Here is a 21824-nt window from a genome sequence, read left to right as displayed (position 1 = left end):
GTGTGTTTGAAAAGGTAGTTAAAGGGGAAGAAACACAAAACCATTCCTTTGGAAGCAGTTATGATATTATCAGACTATTTCAACTGATAAAATAATTCTATAGATTTTCCTATCAACAAGAAATAAATATCTCTATAGGCAAATAAATAGCAATTATACCAAAAAAGTGCATTGAAGTATCTGCAGTGATAGCCTTTAGATCTGAATTTCCCACTGTATAAATTATTTTGAGACAAGAAAAACATGAGAATGTAGTCAGCTGGTTTGCAGGGTGATATATAATAAGGCAAGTAATAATTTGAAATAAGGCTGTTTTTTATTGAATCAAAAGGTTTTTAGATTGGATTTCTGGAAAATGATCTTTCCTTGCACCGTTGCTTAAAGCTTCTGAATTCTATAATGCAGGTGCATACTCGCTTCAAAACTTCTCAGTAATGATGACTAGTAACTTAAAACCATTGTTTTTCATTCTGCTGCTTACCTCCTTTCCCCCCAGTACACACACACAGACTCACTTCCAGTATCTTTTAAAAGGACTAAGCTTAGTGGAATACATGAAAATTTCTGCTTCATGTGGAATGCCACAGGAGAATTAACTTAAGGAGAAGTTGCAACTGTCTCCATGTAAGAACCATGAGGTTATTGTTGATGTATGGTTTATTGTAGACCAAGAAAGATTGCCAGTATAAATAACAAAGATAAAATGAATCAAAAAAGAAATGTTATGCAGAAAGCATTTTCATTACTTTAAAAAGTGACAATGACATATTAAAAAGACCTTTTAAAGTACAACTAATAATTATTTGCATGCATTTCTCATGTAAGTTTCTTTAGCTACCATAGGAAAGTCTAGAATGAATGAAAAACTTGGTGTCACCCTTTCTTTTATTGGTTGAAATAAGCAGTGAAAGTATTCATTAAAAATAAAAAAAAAATATAAAGTGAATCTGGGAATATCTTGCCATAATAGTTAACCACATTTCTATTTCTGGGTTATTGCAACTGCTGGTAGGTATTCAAAACCTGAAGTCTTTTCATTTTCTCCTAAATTTCTAAAAGTGAAATTGTTTACATCATGTCCAAGGAGTGGCAAAATTTGTATGTAATAATAATGGCCTCAGTACTGATTTTTTTTCTGTAGTATAATTATTGTGCACACTTTTTCAGATACTTCTGTAGTTAGAAGTATTTACAAATCATCCCTTTTTAAGAGCTGGTTTTCTTCTCTTCTGTCTTTTGACTTTCCTCTCAGCTACTGCAGTCTGTAGAAGGAAAAAACTTGCTTCACATGCAAATGTTTTTGAGACACAACTTCTGAACTTTAGTGTTAAGTATGCAATTTGGTCCCTGCATTTTTCATAACGTTTTCCACATCAACCTTAAGTGCTGTGTATGTTTCTAGCGTTGCGTGCTTCCACTGAAGAAAAGTTTATGGGAATGAACTGTAGAGTATATTAATAGTGTTGTAGAAATTTCACAGTTTGTGTGAGGGAATACTGCTTGTGCATTGAGGCTATAACAACTACCACTTTAGAAAAGTGCTGTACTTTTGCAGTACCAAAACCTGCAGCTTTAAAGAGGTTAATTTAAATAGCTGGGGAGGAGAGATGCTCCCTTCTGCAGTTATGACAGCTCCTGATCCATGGCAAAGTTAACCTTTTTTTTTTCTGATGCCTTTTGTTTCCATTATGTTCTTTAAATGAAATCAAGTCTAAATTAAGAATCTTTGGAAGTTCTAAGGTTACTACTGTTCTGAGAAATAATATGAAGTTTTGGTCTAAAATAAAGGATTATTTAGCCTTTCAGAAAGTTCACTAATTTCCTCATGTTTGTGAACTAATATTTTTTACTGATTGAAAATAGGAATTCTGATACGAATTTCTGGCTTTTTAAAATGTAGAAGTACACTGTAAAAATTACAGAAGAAAATCCCATATTTATAATATCCCAGTATGATAATTGCAATTCATTATGGAGGAATCTCATTGTGTATTTCTGCAGAGATTATACTAAGAATTTGTGGTAAAGGCTTATTCTCGACAACAGGTGTTTCAGATACAGTACTTACTGTGACAGAGGGTATGGGAACACCAGCTATAAGATGCTCTATTATTGTCTGTGGTATGTTACATTACAAAAAAAGGGGATTAGAGCTGTGAGATATTTAATGTCCTGCAGTGCTTTTTTTAGAACTAATGCTTGAAATTAGGTAGCTCCAACTCATTCTTTGGAAAGATTCTTCATGTATTTTAAAGACATATGAATTGGCAATGAATTTAGGATATAGTATATCAGTTCCTGGCAGGATTCCTAGGTTTCAGTATGAGGTTTGGAAGCAGAACAAGTGAAAAAAAGGATTTTGTCTTTATGGGATACCCATACTTTCAAAATGTTTGCTGTGTTACGTTTCACCATACTACTTGCACATTTCCCTTTACTCAGGTAAGGCTTGCCTTCAGAATTTCTGCAGGTTTTGTCTTCTTCCTCATTCTTCTTAAACTGCTCCTCTGCCCTGCCCCCTCCCCCTCTTTTTTTTTTTTTTGAGTTCTGGAAATCAAAAAGAAAACTGATATAAAGAAAAAAAGTTCTTTTTATCAAAAAGAAATTGTGTTAATATTTCACTGCTAAAATCAGGACAGAAATTAGAGATGACAGTATATTTTATTATGATTACTGTATTTTGATATTATCTAAAAAGAATGTTTATCTAAGACAGAAGGAAGATTTCTTTTTTACTGATCAACACTTCATCTAACCAATTAACAAATTTACATTGCAGAGCACTTTCAAACCTATAGGCTTTTACTGACATAGAAAGGTCAATCAGTTTGACTTCAAATCAAATAATTGTTGCCAGTAGCTTATAACCAGCATTTGTACATAAATGTCATGCTAGTCATTGCTTCTCTGTCCTCAAATTCTGAGTTTTGTTTGACTCTTTCTCCTGTTTTCTTAAGTGGCTGAATTTGACAAAAAGCAAAACATCTTCCCAGTAGGAGTTAATATAACATGGTATATTCTGGGACTTTTGAAATATATAGAATGTAAATGCAACATGGAAACGGAGGTACCAGAGCAGAGCCAGTCATTAACTAGGGGAGATGCTGGCTGTTTTGAATGGATCCTGATACACCCCGCCTACTCTGTGTATGAGATTTGAAACTCCAATTCTGTCTTGGTTGATTTGACTGATTCTTTGATGGTAACAGAAATTTAGTCAGCAAGAAAGAGAGTGAGAACACTTTGAATAAAGGTTACACAATAAGCATTCAGTCTCATAGATGAAGAAGTAAGTGTTTGATTTCTTTCAGCGGTGACTTGTTCTCTCAAGTCCTCTGATGATAAATCAGCATCTCATCCAGTTGATAGTGCTAATGATCCTGCCCATTTCCATCTTCTGTGCCTTATACCCTCTCCCCGTTCATAAAAGTTGTGTAGATCTTGCAAGTACTTTTAGGCATAAATTTTTAAGGGGAAAATATGCATCACTATTCATGATGCTGCTGACTGCCACACTTTCAGGAGTACATTGTCCATGTGACTGTATGCTGAATCTCCTCTACTGTCTTGTACTGTTCAGATCTGTTACATGTATTTTCAAGTTGCATGAATTTGAAAAAATTTAGGGGAAAAATTTGTTTCCTAGTATGGAAAGAAAGTAATGTAGGTCTATAGTTAATAATTTGAATATAATAGAATAATAAAATACCCTGTGTTGGAAGGGACTCACAAGGATAAAGTCCAGCTCCTGGCTCCAACCAGGATCACCCAAAAATCAAACCGTGTATCTGAGAGTGTTGTCCAAACACTTCTTGAGCTCCATCAGGCTTGCTGGTGTGGCCACTTCCCTGGCAAGCCTGTTCCAGTGTCCAGCCACCCTCTCAGTGAAGAACCTTTTCTCAGTATTCGGTCTGAACCTCCTTAGTTGCAGTTTCATGCCATTCCCATAGGTCCTATTTACTGGTTACCAGAGAGAAGAATATGTCTCATTTTTTGTGTGTCTTAAGTTCTACAGGTAAAAGATAAGGATAACTTTTTATGTTCTTCTGAGTCCAGAGCAATATATTATTTAAGTTTGCCCTTTTCTGATCAAAGAGTTGGGCCATTTATGTATTTATACATGGTCTTCTATTGCTTTTAGATTCACCCTGACCATTATCTATCTTATCTATAAGCTCTCTTTTCTTTTTCCTCTATATGAACCTTAAATGTTGTCTTGCTGACCTGAAGGGATTGATGTCATTTAATTTTTAATGCAGCTGGGAAAGGAGGGAGTACCTCTTGGTGTCTATATACATACCCTAATTAAATTTGAATTTCCTTACCCACACCAGCTAATTCTTGCTCCTGATTAAAAAAATAAAATCTGTGTATTTCATCTTCACATACAGTTATCAGCCAAAATATATCTCTTTAGAGATTCTTCAAGGCTCAAGATATATCCTTGTAATATATCCTAATGTTCCCTTTTATTATTGTTATGCAGTAATGGCTATAAATAAATAAGCTGTAATTCCAAAGGTAATTTGCTCAATTAACATTTATGTCCTAATATTTTTATTAGAATTCTTTTATTGTCCCAATTTTTTAATGTAGACTAAACTTCAGTGGCTGTGTGAGGAGGTGAAGGAGAGAGAAAGTAAGGAAAAAAAGCTGCGATGCTACTTATTGCAGAGCCGAGAACAGCTTAAGCACTTTACACAGATGAAGGAGTCTGAACATCAGTCTCTCTTTAAACAGATAAAAAAGCAAGAACGACTTTTGGAAGAAGTTCACAGAGAGAAGAGAGGTATGTTGCTGCTTCCCTTTTGTTAATGAAAGAACGATTTTAAAAAATAATAGTTATAATTCCTATGCATTCAGATGTATTTTATCAACTAATTATTGCAAACTCTGATTTGGTGACTTGCTAGTGATAACCAAAAAAACCCAATTATTTTTTGTTTGTTTTCTATTTGTTACATTTGCCTTTTATTTTTTGGTCAACAACTGCATTTCAACCCAGTACAGGCTGAATAATACAATGCAACGTAGGCAGTGGATGCAGCAGTTATTTTTCAGTTGTACTGCCTGAGACATTCCATGACCTAGGGAGAAGTTACAGAAACTTCTGAGACAGCACTGGTAATGCTGCTTTTATCTGTCAGAATGAAAGAGCCCAAAGCACTTCATAGTCCTGTGCAGTTACTCTCTTTTGCTTCCATCGTATGTACAAAGAATTTTTTTCCAATCCTTTCTTCTGTGTTGTCAAATGGAGTAAGACAAGCTTTGGATCTGATTAAAATGAATGATTTTATAGTCATCATAATTTCCATATTGAAGTAGATTCTTTGGTTCCACCTCTTTCATACAAATTTTTGATAGAGGATCTAACTAAGCCTGAAAAATGAAGGGCTACATGGTGAGAAGACTGTATTTTGACATGTACAAATGGATGGAGCTAACCTGACCTATGGAGGAGAATAAAGTACTTCTACTGAAAGTTATCATGTAGATAAACCTTGAGAACTATTAACATGCCTTATGAGTTGATATAGTCTATAAATAGGACTGACTTGTCATCTATTTTGTGTCTTTGTGCAATATTTTAGACTAGTATTTGAATATCTCAAGATCTAAACCTATTTCGTACCTGAATAAATCTTTCATTTGATTCTATTCCCTCAGTTTTAGCAGAACACATTACCTATAAGGTGTTCTTTTCATATGTTTTCTTTAAAAACTTTGTTCTGGCTTTCATTCAAGACTCAGTACTGATAATTATGGGCCAATTATTGTCAGACAGAGTAAGTACTATATTTTAATTGTTTGGTTAGTCATTTTGTATTTAGATTTGATGTAGACTCAGATTAGATGAGAGAAAGCTTTTAAGTTTAGTTATAGCTTCTGGTGGCTGACTTTATTATTAAAAATGTTTTGTGAAATATTGTAACAAAAGTAAAACAATAACAAAACAACATTAGCAATAACAAATAAAAGCAAAGTGTTATCGTAAATATTTCGTAGAACAATACAGATTATTTGTTTTACAAGAACAGTAAGATCCTGTCAGGATTTTCTACCTCCACTTATAAAGAACATTGAAAGAGAACATGCTTTGATCTTTCAGGCTTGAACATTTCTATTTTTATCCTTTATTTGATTAAAATGATAGCACCAAGACCCTGATATATTAATAGTGAGTAATTATCTGCTAAGCTGATCTCCCTGAGGCCTTATTCACCATTTTTAATTTAAGTGCATAGGAACATAAAGCAAAACTTACTTAGTTTTTAATTCTATTATATCTGATCTGGTTCAGGCTTTCTCAAAAATTCTCAGCCTGCATTTTAATTTCAAGCTATAGGCAAAGTTATGGCTAAATATTATATGGAAAAGAGTGGTGAAAATTAATCATCTATTCACAGAGCACAAAAGATAGTATATAATCTTATGCCTTTTATTTGTAAAGAGCATTCATTTGTTCCCTACAAATATGCACAATTACATGCACATTTGCACATTACTTGACGTGACAATTTTTGTAATTTTAAGAAAAAATGTTTTTTTCTGTTTACTTCTATAGGAACATGCTGGTTATAAGTAGCTAAGAAAAAGGAAGTAATACTTTTTAAAATGCAGTTACATAGTCATTAGTTTCCTATGTAACACAAAACTGTAAACATGCTTTAAAATTCCAACAAATACAGTATAAGAAATAGTTTTCTGAAAGGTCACAGGATGCAGACCCTGCAGCTCAGCATTAGCTTTACAGCCAATTTGAGGTTAGCAACCAAAGATAAAAATATTGGGAACCAGGAATACCAGCTGACATACTTGGAGCAACAATCAAAGGCTTCAGTTTTAAGTAGCCACATACGTTGCTATAGTTATAACTTCTACTCTTGCAAAGCATTGCCAATACTGTGGTCGAGCTGAAAGGGTGTTGATGATCCAGAAACTGCTAATCAAGTCTGAACTGAGGAGAGATCAGATGAACTAACTAGCTTTGACTACTATTGATAGATTTTCCCAAAACATACCCCTCGCAGTCTTCACTTAGAAGTATTCCTAAAAGATTTTTAAAAAATTTCTTACTTAAATTAGTGATGGAGTGTTATAAGTTTGGTAATTTTGTTTATAGCGAAATGGTCAAGAATATGTAGGTTGGTTTGCAGGTACATACCAAGCACTTTATTAATTCATTACACTTGTTTTCTTGAGATGTAATTTGAAACCAGGTTGTGTATGATTTTTTTTTTAAGTTCTAAAATGTTGATTTTGTGGTTTGTTTTGTTTTTTGGACAATGCTGCAAAAACAGTGTTGGAGGATTGGAGAAAGAAGGCAGGCAGTTCCATCTACAAAGCTAATTAATTATGTACACAATTAAGCATAGTCTTCATGAGTGAAAATTTGATTAATCACATTCTAATTTGATTAGGTCTCATAGGCGACAGGTTTCATGGATGCAGGTGAAGATACAATTTTGCCTTGTAGCAATGAATTTATTTAGCTTTAGATGCTGTGGTGTCACAGGCTTTCCAACAGTGGGTCCTCCACTCTTAATAGTATTCAAGGCTTTAGAACAAACTTTTATAGAATGAATAATTAGAAACATGGAAATAAAATGACAGAGATTTACTACAGGTAATCTAAGCCCAGCATCCTGGTATTTCTTTCATTTGGTAAGACAGCTGGTAGTTACCAACTAGCTGATAACTGTAGCGGAACACATAGCATGCCATAGTACGTAGCCTGTATAGCCTTCCCTTCCTATGTGGGACCGTGTAGGAAATAATTAAATATAAGAACTATAAATTAGATTAATGAACGTGCTACTCTGAGGGACAGATGGGTAGTTAGTGAAGGGGTTATTTAATACTGTTTTATAGATCTCTGTGTACTCACTTTTCTTCATCAGTTAGCTTAGTATAGAGAGTAAGGAATATGATGATAACACTTGAAGCCTTAGAAAATTCGTTGGCTTTGTTAATACACAGAGAAAGTGGATCATGGGATTGCTTAATTGCTTTTACCTGGTGCCAAAGAAGGAAGTTAAATTTATAATTTCTTTGTACCATTATTTATACCAATTTTGAATTTATTCATAAAGTGATGCATTTAAATGTTTATAATTTTCTTCCCCTTTATATAATGTTCCAGGACAAATTATGGCTATTTAAATGGCAAATACTCTTACATAAAAGCCCAGTTTTTAACTGTGATGCAACTAATAGAATGTAAACTTGTTAATAGTTTAATGTATAAGTGACTTGGAAAAGAAAATTGGAAAAGATATTTTCCCAAAGGAAAAGGAGAACACTACTAATAGCATAGAAAAGATGTTAAGCTGAAAGGAGAAAACAATGCAACAGTGATAGAGAATCCAAATGAAGGAGACAGGATGTTGTTTGACTTTTGTTGCTTGAAGATAAAATAATGGATGAAATCATTCTTACAGAACATAAAGACAATCAGTGGTGACATGGGTAAATCCCAGATGCAGGAATAAAGCAAATGAAGGCAGAATGGATTTTCTCTAATTGTTAAGAAGGCCACCCCACTCTTTTCATTTTGGATACCAAAGTATAGTTGACAGTACCTCTTAATAAAATGGATTTTCAGTCATATTTTGTGCAAATGGCTAAAACTATTCTCTTCTGCATTTGGAATGATTTCAATTTTAGATGAAAAGTACAAGACCACCTCTGTGAATATCCATGGATGTGGTTGAATGCCTCTACTAACAGCGTAACACAAAACACTTGTCTGAGTACTTAATGTAGTCAAAAAATACTTCATGAATTTAAATAAAAAATTATAAAAACAAGACAAATTGTGTACCTGAAAAAATAATTTGTTGATGTTTCGTTCTATGGATCTTATATTACAGCTTGTTTGTGTTTGATTTCATGGGAAATAAAAAGAGATTTATTGTGGACATACAGTAGGTAGGATGATTATTTAAACTGCTTTATTGACAAACATGATTCAGGAAGTTTTATGAACTTTAATAAGTCTCTTAAAACTATTTTAAATACATAGTCTTTTGCCTTTTCCTTTCTTCACTGAAGCATATGCAAATACCTAGGAGCTTTCTTGATTTTAGGCTTTTGGTGGCCCTCTTTAGGTACCGGAAGGCTGCAATGAAGTCTCCCTGCAGCTTTCTCTTCTCCAGGCTGAACCACCCCAACTCCCTCAGCCTGTCCTCATAGGAGAGGTGCGTTGGCCCTTCGATCGTTCTCTTGGCTCTCCTCTGGACTCGTTCTAATACTTCTGTGTCCTTGTTGTGCTGGGGACCCCAGAGCTGAACACAGTATTCCAGGGGGGGTCTCACAAGAGAGGGGGAGAATCCCCTCCCTTGACCTGCTGGCCACACTTCTTTTGATGCAGCCCAGGGTATGGTTGGCTTTCTGGGCTGCAAGTGCACATTGCTGGGTCATGGTGAGCAACCTGTTCTAGTGGAAGGTGTCCCTGCCCATGGCAGGGGGGATTGGAACTTGATGATCTTTAAGCTCCCTTCCAATCCAAACCATTCCATGATTCTGTAGAAGCGTTATTATTTAAACTGACCGTCTAAATATTATAATCCTGACAAATAAAAGCAAGGTTCCTGAAAAGGAAAATAGTAAATGAAGGAAAATACAATAATGTAGTATAGAATCTCAAGAGTGTTTGCTGAGTACCCTAAGTTCCATAGCTCTGTGGTGATGTATTGAGATTGGCTTTGGTTGTCCTCCTGTCTTGATGATCATACCATCTTGGAGAGCTGAGAAATTCAGAGGACCAGCAATATTTCTGAATACCTAAGAACTGAAGGTGATATGCATACTGTTTTCAAGTTAGTGGGTTTGCCGTTTGGATACAGTTAACTAAAGTTATTTATCTAGCATCCCACTTAACATGATTTCTATGAATAAATGAATAATTGGACAGAAATTAAATTTTCTTAGTTTTCTCTTATTGATTAGGAGTTCAAACTCAGTTCAAATTCATTTTTAAGAGCATTGCACTAGGTATTCAGTATTTTAACAAAGTTGAAAGTGTCTGAGGAAAGACAATATATAAATTCTGTTTTCCTATCTAACTTTCATTTGACTTGTGGGATGACTGAGTATGGGGAGGTGTTCTTACAACTGTATTTCAAAATTAGTTCAAGCTACAGGGATCTTATTGTTATAACAGAGAAATGTTTGTAGGTAGGAAAAATGCTGTCTTCATGAATCACACCCAAAACTTGACCCAAATTTATTTTGTTTACCCAAATTTATATGATCTAACTAGTTTAGGTAGTGTGAAAAGCTTAACATACCAAATTGGTTAGAGCTGATATTTGAGCCTTGGAGCATCCATTGGTTTTACAGACTTAGATCTGCTTCAGTTACTGGTTGGTTTAGTCAAAAGAATGTATTAGTTTTATGTGTTCATCAAGGGCAGAACATTATCTTCCTTGGAAAACATACCCAAACTCCTTAAATCTTTCACCATCTTCATTCATTCCTTCTAAACTATTATTTATGTATACACGATTGTAATTTATTCTCATTTTGTTTGTCTGAAATTCTTAATTTCTGATTATGAATGTTTTTAGCAATGTATTTTGCTAGCCTTAGCTCAGATGGATAGCTTTCTCTCTTCTTTTGTGATCTTGCCATCTTTGCTTTGTGAGCTTTCACTAACTTTATCCATATTTGTCAGTGTGCTGGAGTATTTATAATCTCAAATTTAGTCTCTTGACAGCTAATCCTGTATGCATAGTGTTGTTCAAGTTGCTGATTAAAAGAAAAAGCAACATTAAGCTGCAGTGATCCTTTTCTGTTATTGCCTAATTCCCTTTAAAATGTTACAGGTAATGTAATATTGGCATAACTGTTTATTTAAAGGTGTTAAGAGTATGTGATTTTAAGTAACAGATATTACACAAATAAATATGTAACCTCTTCCATACAACAATACTATTATCGTGTTACACTAAGGCTCATGTATACTATGGGAATGAGTACAGAGAGGAAAGGTATGAATAGATATAAATGATATAAAGAAATTTTGGAACACAATCCTTCCAAGAAAATCAATCTTGGAATGTAATGAAATATATAGAAGTTAGATATGGCATAGGAAAAAGAAAATTGTTATTCTGTTTGCATAACTCTTTTGTTTCAGGATAATACACTGTTACTCAATAAAGACATGTATGGTCAACAAAGAGACTTTGTTTAGCAAAATGAGGCCTGATATGGTTGGCAAGGCTCTGTCTATTTTTTTATAAAGTAAAGTTAGTGAAGCAATAGTGATGTAAGTAGAGCTGGTGAATTGCTCTAATACGCAGACCTTATACTGATGCAATTTATCACAAAGACATAGTATAAATATTCTGCAAACACTCTTTATGTAATGCAAACACTTTATGTAATGTCCCAGGTGATGTCAGGCATATTCTGTATGACTTTTTAGCATGTACAGTCTATATTCACATCTAAAGTACTGCATTTTTAGAATTGTTCTGATCCAAATTATACTTATTAAGTAAGGCCTAGGAAGTATAATGATTGTAGTCCTGAATTAGGATAGGTTTATGTTGCATGGTTTTGTCACATGCATAAAACTATACCAGGCAAGTCAGGTGTTATGATTTATGCATTTATGCTTTATGTTAACTATTCATTCTGTTCTCATTCTAATTACATTCACTATAATCCAGAGTCACAAGAATTATTTTTTCTACGCATTGTCTTAGATTTGAGCATAGAAAATAGAATTTCAGAAGAGACTCTTACATTTTTGGCTGCTTGTAAGTGGCAATGTCATCTGTGTTAATCATACAGTTAGCTACTAGTTTCATCATCTGTGAAGATCAAGTTATATTTACAATGATTTTGAATAATTTAAATGGTCTCTGAAGCAAAGCATCCATTTTAATGTTTTGGGATTACATTTATTTATTTATGTCCAGCCAGGATGATTTTTGATTTAATTGCAGTGGAAGATGGAGATTCAAAGAGGCTATTATCTTAAAGCAGATTCTAAATTTAGATAAAACTTTGCTTGGACAAAATTTTGTCCTTCAAATTATTATTATTGTCTTTTTGAAGTCAGTAAGTCTAATTTTTGTTTAAACGTGGAACACTAAAGCAGAAAGTATAAGCAATTCAAAATATAGACTGTATGCATGCAGTCCATTCAGTGCAAATATATTGACAATGAACAATCTCTGTTGCTTAAGCTGAGAAAAGTAAAAGTAGAAAATAGTAGAATATCAGTGAAAATAAAAATACTGCAAAATCTTTCTCTTATGAACCACTGTTTCTGAATAGAGAAGTGCATATACTGTTTATTTACCTTTTAACCTTGTTTTCAGCCTTGTTTCTTTCCCATTAGTTTTATTTTTTTCCTTGTTATCTCATATTGTCCTTGTATGACAACACAATTTTTTCTGTGGCAACAAGAAACATCACATAGTGTTTTAATGTCATTCCTTATCGACTAGTGAATGGTACCATCAGGTAAAGAAAAGTCTTTCTAAGCATTCATAAAGGAAAGAATCAGAAGGGTTTCAGAGAAACTCTCCATATTTTTTATGGTGAGCTTGAAAATGCATTAAGTTGAAATACAATTACTATTCAAATAATTAATTTCTTCTTAATAGTGTTCTTGCCCTTTAAGTAATGTTTGGTTTTTTTAATGTGATGGGGGAAGGAGGAGGGAGGACTTCTAAGTTATTTTAAACTTTGCCAAAATGAACCTGCATTCAGAGTCTTAGAGGAATGGAAGTAAACCTAAATCATTTGGAAATCTTATTCTGTGTTTCTTTGTATTGAAAATCTGGAAATAACAGTCTGGATATCCACTGCTCTAACTATTTAATATTTTATGCAACTGTTTTTATTTGCCATTATGTTTTTATGCAATCATAAAAATATGGCTGCCATTGTGAAAAAGTGAAGGTAAGACATGGGATCAAACTGTAGCTGAGATGTTTTAAGATTTCTTTTGATTTTTTGTTTCTCAATCACATACTTTAAATGCTTGTTTGAAACTCATGTACAGGTTTATAGTTTAAGAAGCATGATGTGTCCTTTAAATATTAAATTGCTGAGTTTGTAATGGACATTAAGATGCTAAAATCATTAGTTTTACCTCTTAATTTTACTTATATATACTGGAACCTAAATCAAAATTAACAAAAGTAACGTGGGGAATGTGGATTTAATGCATATTAAATAGGTAGAATATATTATTTAATCCTCTCTTTTTCCTGTTGTGAATTATTCTTTCTTTAAACCAAGCTAAAGAGCTGGTGTTCTAAGAACTGCTATATTGTGTTTTTTACCCCTCCAGCTGTTGAATTGATGGCATAAGAGTGTGTATCATCACAGGGATACAGTAATGCTGCTTTAACACTACATGAAAAAGAGAATCTTGTAAGCAGCTGTACAGCTTGATTAGAAATCGTGTTATTCTGGAAGGCTTCATCAGGTTTTCAGGTCATACTCTTCAGTACTGAAGAAATAATATAACAAGTATCATTGATTTACAACTATTAAAAAAGAAATATAGGTGCTTTCAAACTTGTCTTGAATAATTTCCTGAAAGTTACATAACAGAAATATGCTATATGTCACTCAGTCTTCATTAGGTAGAAATAACATTCCCAGGAAACTGATATATGATAAGATGCTTGTTTTAATTAAATAATACACTGTCTTACAGGAAATGAATCTGAACCAAGGGTTCTGTGGTCCTCCCACCTATTGCCATAGTCAAGTCATTTTCATCTACAAGACAGGTGAATCATGTTGGAAATTTGAGCAGAAATGAAAACAAACTTGCTGAGCATGTACGATTTTTAATATAACAAAACTCCTGTAGTTCAGTGTAGTTCATTGATAAGTTCAACAGCTTTTGTCTTCAGATGACATGCTATTTAAAACCCTTTATTTCCTAGAGTTAGTATTAATGATATTGTGTTCAGAGAACTGAAGTTTCAGTTCTATTTCAGTACCAAGAAAATTCTTTGAGAAGAGCTTTAGACACCAGTAAAGCCTTCTCTTAATGTTGACTGTAAACAACAAAATAGTTTTGATTACAGAACAGACATTATAAGTGAATCCTTGTAAAAGGGAAAACAAGCTGCTGTGTTTTTTTTAATATAATACAAGTGTTTAATTAAGTGTTTTGCATTGTTTTCCATCTAATGGTTTAAATATGATAAAGTGCTGTATTCTAATCAATTTAATGAACTCTGATTAGTAACTTCAAGGTAATAGTGAGCTGTATCTGAAATTCAGCTTTTGTTTCCTTTACTGTTTTGACTGAGTCTCCTTGGTTTGAGTTTTTACAAAGTGGGAACTGTACTTTACAAAATCTTTAAAGCATTTAAAACTTGAATTAAAAGCAATTTTAAGGATTTTGGCTTTTGAGCCAAGCAAGGGAAACAAATTAACTGTATAGTTCATATACTATCAATGATATGAACAAAAATCTATAAAGTGTTTCTTTTGAAATAGTGTGTCTCAGTTATTCATTTAAAATCCACTTGTAGTAATGGGCACTTATATTTGAACCTTCTGTTTTTTACTGGGGGACCAAGAGTCACAGCATTTTTTTTGTCTGGGTGTGTTATCGCCATTAATATTAGGCGATAACATAGTCTTGTACATGATTTGCATACTTTTGCCTATATTATAAAGAAGTCTGTTTGCTGATTATTAAACTCTGTTATTTAACACGTTGCTGTATGATACTGTTTTCTTGCTGGACCAGTACAACATCTGAGTCATAAAGATAATGTGCTTGTTCCCAGTTATGTAATAAAAACAAAGTAGAACTGAGGATAAAGCTGTGTATCCTATTTCTCAGTCTAATTTATTAAGAGGATTTTATTTATTTAAATAAAAATTTTTATATTGCAGTCCTCATTTTCTGGTATTTGACCAGCAGCTTTGGGCAACATTATATACTACCGGTATCTTAATCTCTGTTCGACAGAAAACATTTAAAATTAAAAATTATTCATCGTGTTAATCATTATTTCACAATTATATGATTTTGATGTTTGTTTTAAGCATGGCTAGTAAATTCAGATACAGAAAGATAAAAGAAGTACAAGCCCAAGAAAATGCACTCTTTGAAAGATATATGCTCTTCATTCATACATACATACTTCATCAACATATGCTGCACATAATTCAGCAGCCCAAATAAAAAGTTTCTCTGATGTTAATCAAACTTTTTGCCCATAAAATGCTACTTTCTTGATTGTTCTGAAGCTCTAAGAATAGCATTTTCTGAAAAGAATGGTTAAATGGTGTACTTAAGGAGAAATGTTTCCATTTGCAAAGTAAAATGACTAGAGAGTATGCCATCTTGCAAGATACTATATCAAACAATAGACCCTAATGAAAGCAATTTATTTTACTGTAATACACTTGGAATTCATGGAGCATCTTTTTAATTAGAGAAGAGCTGAAAGGAAAATTAACACAATCTTGCGTATAATGCAAAGATTATAAAATGACCATCTTTAAAAAATAATTTCAGAATCAGAAACTGAAGATGTTACTGTTTTAAAACGTGTAATAGAAACTTTCTCTTCTTCCCAAACTTTTGTCCCTCGGTAGCAATGTGTGCTATCAAGAGCAGTAGCACTTGTTGTTCAGTTATTGTTATTATGCCCTTCAAACACTTTCTTCTTCATCATATTTTGGCTCCCATTTGGCTCTCTGGTTAAGAAATGCTGTGACTTTTAAGGAAGTTGAGTTCAGAATGTTTCTTTTATCTCCATTTTGACATAGGACAATGTCAAGAAGGCAGTAGCATGCACAATCAAATATATACTTTGCAAAAAACAAAAAAGCTGAATTTTGGTTCACTTCTTGAGAAGGCATTATGGTGGCTTTTGGCTCAAGCAGCGGTGTTTTTCGGAGGCCTTGAGTGGAAGCACCCACCTCTCAAAATACTACACTCTAAAGATGCTGTCAATAAAAGTATGCTTTACAGATTTTAGCAAAGGTCTAGTGGTGAGATCAGGGAATCGTAGAATGGCTTGGGTGACCTTAAAGATCACTTAGTTCCAGCTCCTCTGCCATGGACAAGTAATACACCTGTCCAATAAACTTCCACTAGACCAGGTTGCTCAAAACCCCATCAAACCTGGCCTTGAACACATCTAGGAATGGGGCATCCACAACTTCTCTGGGAAACCTGTTCCAGGAAGAATTTCTTCCTAGTATCTAATCTAAACTCCTTTAGTTTAGAACTGTTAGCCTTTGTCATGTCACAACACTCCCTGATAGCTGAAGCTCCCTTAAGCTGTCTTTCCCCAGCTTTCCTGTAGGCCCCCTTTAGGTACTGGAAAGCTACTATAAGGTAACTCAAACTCTCTGAGCCTCTTTTCATAGGAGAGGTGCTCCAGCCCTTGGATCTTCTTCATGGCCCTCCTATGGACTTGCTCCAACAGGTCCATGTCCTTTTTATGTTGGATGTCTGAAGTAGTATCAAATAAAGGTGAAAACCTAAGATCCAAAGATCATGCTTCTTATTTTGAATAGAATTCAATAGAAAAGCATAATTTTAAATAAATATATCATACATAATATATTTATATATTTTTTCATGTCTTTCTTGTTTTCTTAGATTGACTTTCTTTATCTTTTGAGGCATTTGTAAATATTTAATCCATGCTGGAAAATGACATTAGTTTAAAGAGTTTTCTTGTGTCTGGCTTTTTGCCCCCTTTAGAATCTCATTCCTTATAAATTTCTTCTGTCCAGAGATTGTTTAGAACTGAAAATAGTCTGAAAGACTAATTCCAAGGTTCAAAGAATTTTGAAGGAAAAAATCTAACTGTACTTTTTTTTTTTTTTGCTTATAAAGCAATGAAGTAAATTTAATGCTTAGTTTACACTAGAAAAAATAAAGTAGGTAATTTATTTCAGAAAATGTGGACTCCGTTACTGAATTGCTGTATCAGTCTGATTCTGTCAATCAACACAGGCATTTAATTGCATGAAGAAACATTAAACTGAGTAGCTTCATGTAGGTCTCTATCCTTCTATTTTTCCTTGAAAACATCTAAGGATACATTAGCAAATGCATAGCTAGGAGAGATGTAGTGGGATTAGCAATTCCAGCTGTCAGAGGGTAGTCTTTGACCAAAGTCTTATTGTCTTTCAAGTCATTTAATTCTTGTCCAAATCAGGCTAAGGAAGGAAGTGGGTTCTGTCATGATCTTAGCTTTTTTGGTGATCCATGGTTTCCCTATTCACTTCTAAAAGAATATTACTAATTGCTACTTTTACAAGGTACCTGTTTAAATTGACAAAGGGCTTAGTTTCTTTAGATTCTGAACTTATTTTGCTTCTGTCAAGGCATGAGATGTGTGATGGAACTTGGAGGAAGTTTGCATTGTGTAGCTTCACATCGTCTGTTTTAGACTAAGAAGGGACTTCCTTTTCCAAGGCTGTTGAGCTGATGCATTTCAAGAGCATTAAAGGGATTATGCTGGGTTATGTTTTATTATTAAAGCAGCTTCTTAAGTAAGAGTGGAATATAAATATTTTATGTGTGTGCTTTTTCTACTTAAAAGCTGGAGATGCTATATTTTTCAATTCTTTGTTGTTGCACAATGAGATTTACGCACACAGAACTGGTTTAATGAGGTACTGTGGATGTTGTATGTATTACAGTGAAATGTGCTGCTAGAAAATAAACAACAGCATAGGATTAAGACCTGATCTTTAAGCTTGGACTATTTCTAACTTTCAAATTTGAAATAGTTTTGGAGATACCAAATTTTTCTATCCTTCCTTATATGTGGATTTTGTATATAGTGCGTATATAGCATAACATCTTCAAACTGACTTTTGACATAATAGATGTTTTCATTGTGAGGAGAATGACCATGTTTTTAAATTCAGTATGTTTACAGTGCAACATGAATGCTTATTCTGATCTGATCTTAAAACATTTTGGATTCTGCTTTCTAAAATATCTTGATTAAATAAAAATAATTCTTATGTAGTCTTGCTGTAATCAACGTATTATGCTTGTTGTATGGAAGGAAATTATGATTTCTGTAGAATCATTTACAATAAAACTACTATTATTATTGTGTAATGATGAAAATTTTTCATCCTCACTGTGATTGAGAATCAATGGTATGTCTGTACAGCTCATTCAGTAACATGGTTATGAATTTTTCATACGCTGACCTGATATATGTTGATGTGAAATATTTTTACTTCACAAATTTACTTCACAAATATTTTTACTTCACAAATTTGTAGTTTCATATTTCTTCAAAATGTACTATATGGAAGTAAGGTATAATTTGGTGCACATTTTATTTTCTGCTACTTGTCTAGTTTTTGAAACTTACTCCTTTTGTTTTCTTTTTATTGATTAATTTAGGAATCAAACAGTGCACTTTGATTTGCTGGCTTCTATTAATCAAATTTACGTGAGTTGTACTATTATGGTACTGGACAGATCCAGGAACCACTCATGCTGCACCTGGGTTTAGAAGAAAGGCCACCAATTATGGTCAGTTCACAGACACCGTTACTAGCTGTAACTGGGGCATGTTTACTGAGCTGCATAAGAAATATGTGGTCATCAAAAGTTGTGTAGCTTCTTACTTAATCTGAATCACTGATACGACTGTACAATTCTAAGTCACTGAGTCGAGACAAAGCTGTATCAGGTTTTTCATACATTAAACTTGGTTGCATATGTTCTGTACTCTTGTGGTGTAGTGCATGTGTCGATGGGCTTCAAGTTGCGTATCTCACATTATTCTTTTTCATGAGCCTTGCTCTTAATCTGAGGCCTGTAGAAGAAAATATTTGTTTTCTTCAATTAAGTAGCTGGCTTTAAAGTCATCTTTGCACTTTCTCAGCATAGCAAAGGAGACCTGACAGAAGCAGGTTTTGTTCCAGGAGAGGTTCTGATACTGTTGTCCTTCAGCCTAAGTTTGATAAAATACACATAAAGACAGCTATAAGACAGACATTTACAATATAAAATAGTTGTTATTCAGTGGGAAAAATCTCAGTAATAGATAAAGTTAGTTCTTTGGAAGAAATGAGGAGAAATGAACTTTGTGGGTCAAATGTGTTCAGGAGAAGCCCAGTTATGTGCTGCACTGAGAAATTATGCTATGAGTAAAGAATAGAGCTGGAAAAGAGGCTGTCAGAAAACTTGATATAGTCAGATAAATATAGCATGATTAAATTCCAAGATTATTTTGAAACTAAAAGTTGTCTATCATGATTTGTATCTTATTTTCATTGTTTGTTGTGTCATACAGAAAAAAATATCTGTTCCTTATGTTGCATAAAAGACATTTTGGAATAAGTATGCTGGCAGCAAAAATGTAATGTCACATCAACATGAAATTATGCTAGGAATCCACAGAAAAGGATACAGTCTCTTGGGTAAGAGGCATAATACAGTTTCTGAAAAGCAAAGCCTACTTTGTTTTGTTTATTTTCTTGTTTTCTGAAAAAGTTTATAACCATATTTTTTCTTAAGTTTCATAACTCATAGAAGTTTGAATTACAAGTCTGAAATAAACTCACTAGCAGAGCTGTTCTAGGAACAGAATGTTGATCTGCAGTTGGCTGACACAGCTATTGACTGCAACGTGCACTCCCTTTTAAATTAGGATGTCAAAATTACAGATACCATTTGGGCAGCTATTAGCAGAATTCTATATGGTGTTCAATACCCACAGCAATGTGATTTTTAAATGCTCTTTTTCAGAGAGCTGGATCATTTCCTAATGCATTACTAAAGACTTCACAAATAAATACAAACGGTATTGGAGACAAGTAAATATTTCTGTAAAAGCTATGGACATATAACACCTTACTGAACTGTCATTAGCTTTGCCCTCTATATGCATGCTTCTTACCCCATGTGTTCGGATCCTTTTGATTTGGAGTTAGCTAATCTGTTCTAGCTAATGAAAATTTTACTAGTTTTCTGAAAAGCGTATACCAATGAAGTGACCTTCATTGCTCACTTTATAAACTACACAGTAAAGCTTTGATCTTCACTCAAGTTCTGGTTGTAAACATATCATTTTAACTTATGTAAATTGTCCAGTTGTTGAAATAATAGAATCACAGTGCAAAACATTATTGTAAACCTTTACTTTTAGGCTCAGGACCTTTAATATGTTGTTATTGTATTTTATCTCATACAACATAAAAAACATGAGGAAAGACAAATTTAGCAGTTTATTAAGATTGCTAAGGGGTATGAAAATAGTATGACTTTTCAACACTGAGTGCATATTTTCAGAGACTAACTTCCTGTAGAAAGTTCTCAGTTGGCAAGAGCAGGTAAATGCGTATTTTAATGTATGTGTAATAAGTTGCACGCTTTAAGGAGATACCCAGTGGAGAACACTTAATGTTTGCTTGGTGTTTCTCTCCTTTCCTGATACTGTTGAGAATTCATCCCTAATCTAGGGGATGATGCCCCCGCTATTAAAGTCACTTTCTAGGTTTCTGTTTGTCAATATACATTACAAAGTGTGTTTTAAGAGGCCTTTATCATAAAATCATATCAAACATTTTATCAGCTTTGCAAAATTCAGTTCATTCCAGCATTTTGGAGGGATTTAATAGACATAATGTAACTATGTTGTAAATAAATACAAGAATTAGGTGTGTGGGTTTTACAGTGTTCTCCCTTTTATATTGGCTTTTTTGTGGGATTGTGATGAACTGTTTACCACTTCTTTGCTAAACGTTAATTGAATATCTGTCTATCTGTAGAAATTATGCAGTGGTGGGAGAATGGGATAAACAATTACAGTTTCTTTCTCTAAAGCACAAGTTGACAGATAGTTAACATAACTGCTTGTTGTATTAACTGCAGTTGCTAATAGCTATCTAATTAGTAGGAACTAATGTGAATTTTTGGAAGTTGTCTGTATTGTGATGGGACACAGTGGCCTCTGTGTGCATATGTTTGTTTGAAGTGTTTTGTTAGAAGATCTTTGGGTCTTAGTGATACATAGGGAAACCAGGTAGAATTAAAAGCTTGCCTATGGTATTTATCAAGGACTGAAACCCACAAAGCTAACTTTTGTTGCATGCTTTACTGTTGCCTGTTTATTAACATGCCCAAGCAGCTGAAAGATCCCTTTTTTCCTGACATAGGTAGGGAAAAAATGTTAAGGACTAGCACCTTTCGGCCTTCTATTTTTCCTGCTGTCCTTTGCTGAAAACATCGCAGGGCTTGTTTCACTCTGATCTTCAAATGGACTGCTTAAAAATACACTTCTAAGCTCCAAACAATTGTTCAGCTCAAGTAACAAGTGTCCTTTGCTAGAAAAACTTTCCATGTCGCAGCTGATAGCCTTCCTCAGTATTCCCAGTTACTACAATTTGAATGAGTTGTACTAGCTGCTTCAGAAAACTTGTTATCCTTAATCTTTGGCTTGTCCTTAGCTGTTAGGTCCAAGATCAGTTCTCTGTACTTTTGGGTATTAAGATACACAGCTGTTTTTCAGATGTAGCCAAAAGGAAATCTGCTGATATGCATAAATATGTTTGGGATAATAAACATGAGAAAAAGAAAAACATAAGATATTAAGTCAGAGATCTCAGTCAAGAAAGTGGCATTCAATTTCCTGTTTTGTCATTTATATATGCCATACCATAATTTTTATGTAGCCACTATGCCCATAAACATATCAACATAATTTTCTAAAACAAGAAATGACAAATTATCTTTTCACACTTGCACTTGGTGAATGAAAACAAATTAAGTTTCAATTTCTTTCTCTGTACTTCTGGGAGGTTTTATTCATCAGCAGAAAGGAAATGTT

General features: G+C 33.7%; 1 protein-coding gene across 11 annotated transcripts in view; it reads left to right on the top strand.

Annotated features, from left to right (window-relative positions):
• Positions 1-21824, top strand: part of CEP128 (centrosomal protein 128) — a 126117-nt gene that overhangs the window by 56418 nt on the left and 47875 nt on the right. For 9 of the 11 annotated variants that reach the window (XM_080593668.1, XM_080593665.1, XM_080593662.1 and 6 more), the window contains one exon: positions 4597-4789. In XM_080593668.1, coding sequence (XP_080449794.1) covers positions 4597-4789 — 193 coding nt within the window. The remainder of the gene's footprint in view (positions 1-4596; positions 4790-21824) is intronic. The other 2 variants (XM_080593660.1, XM_080593659.1) reach the window with 2 other exon arrangements.

Source organism: Anser brachyrhynchus, assembly GCF_964034855.1.
Source record: "Anser brachyrhynchus genome assembly, chromosome: 5".
Taxonomy (NCBI): Eukaryota; Metazoa; Chordata; class Aves; order Anseriformes; family Anatidae; genus Anser; species Anser brachyrhynchus.
The sequence above is the reverse complement of the archived record's forward strand: the minus strand, read 5'-3'. Positions and strand labels throughout refer to the sequence as shown.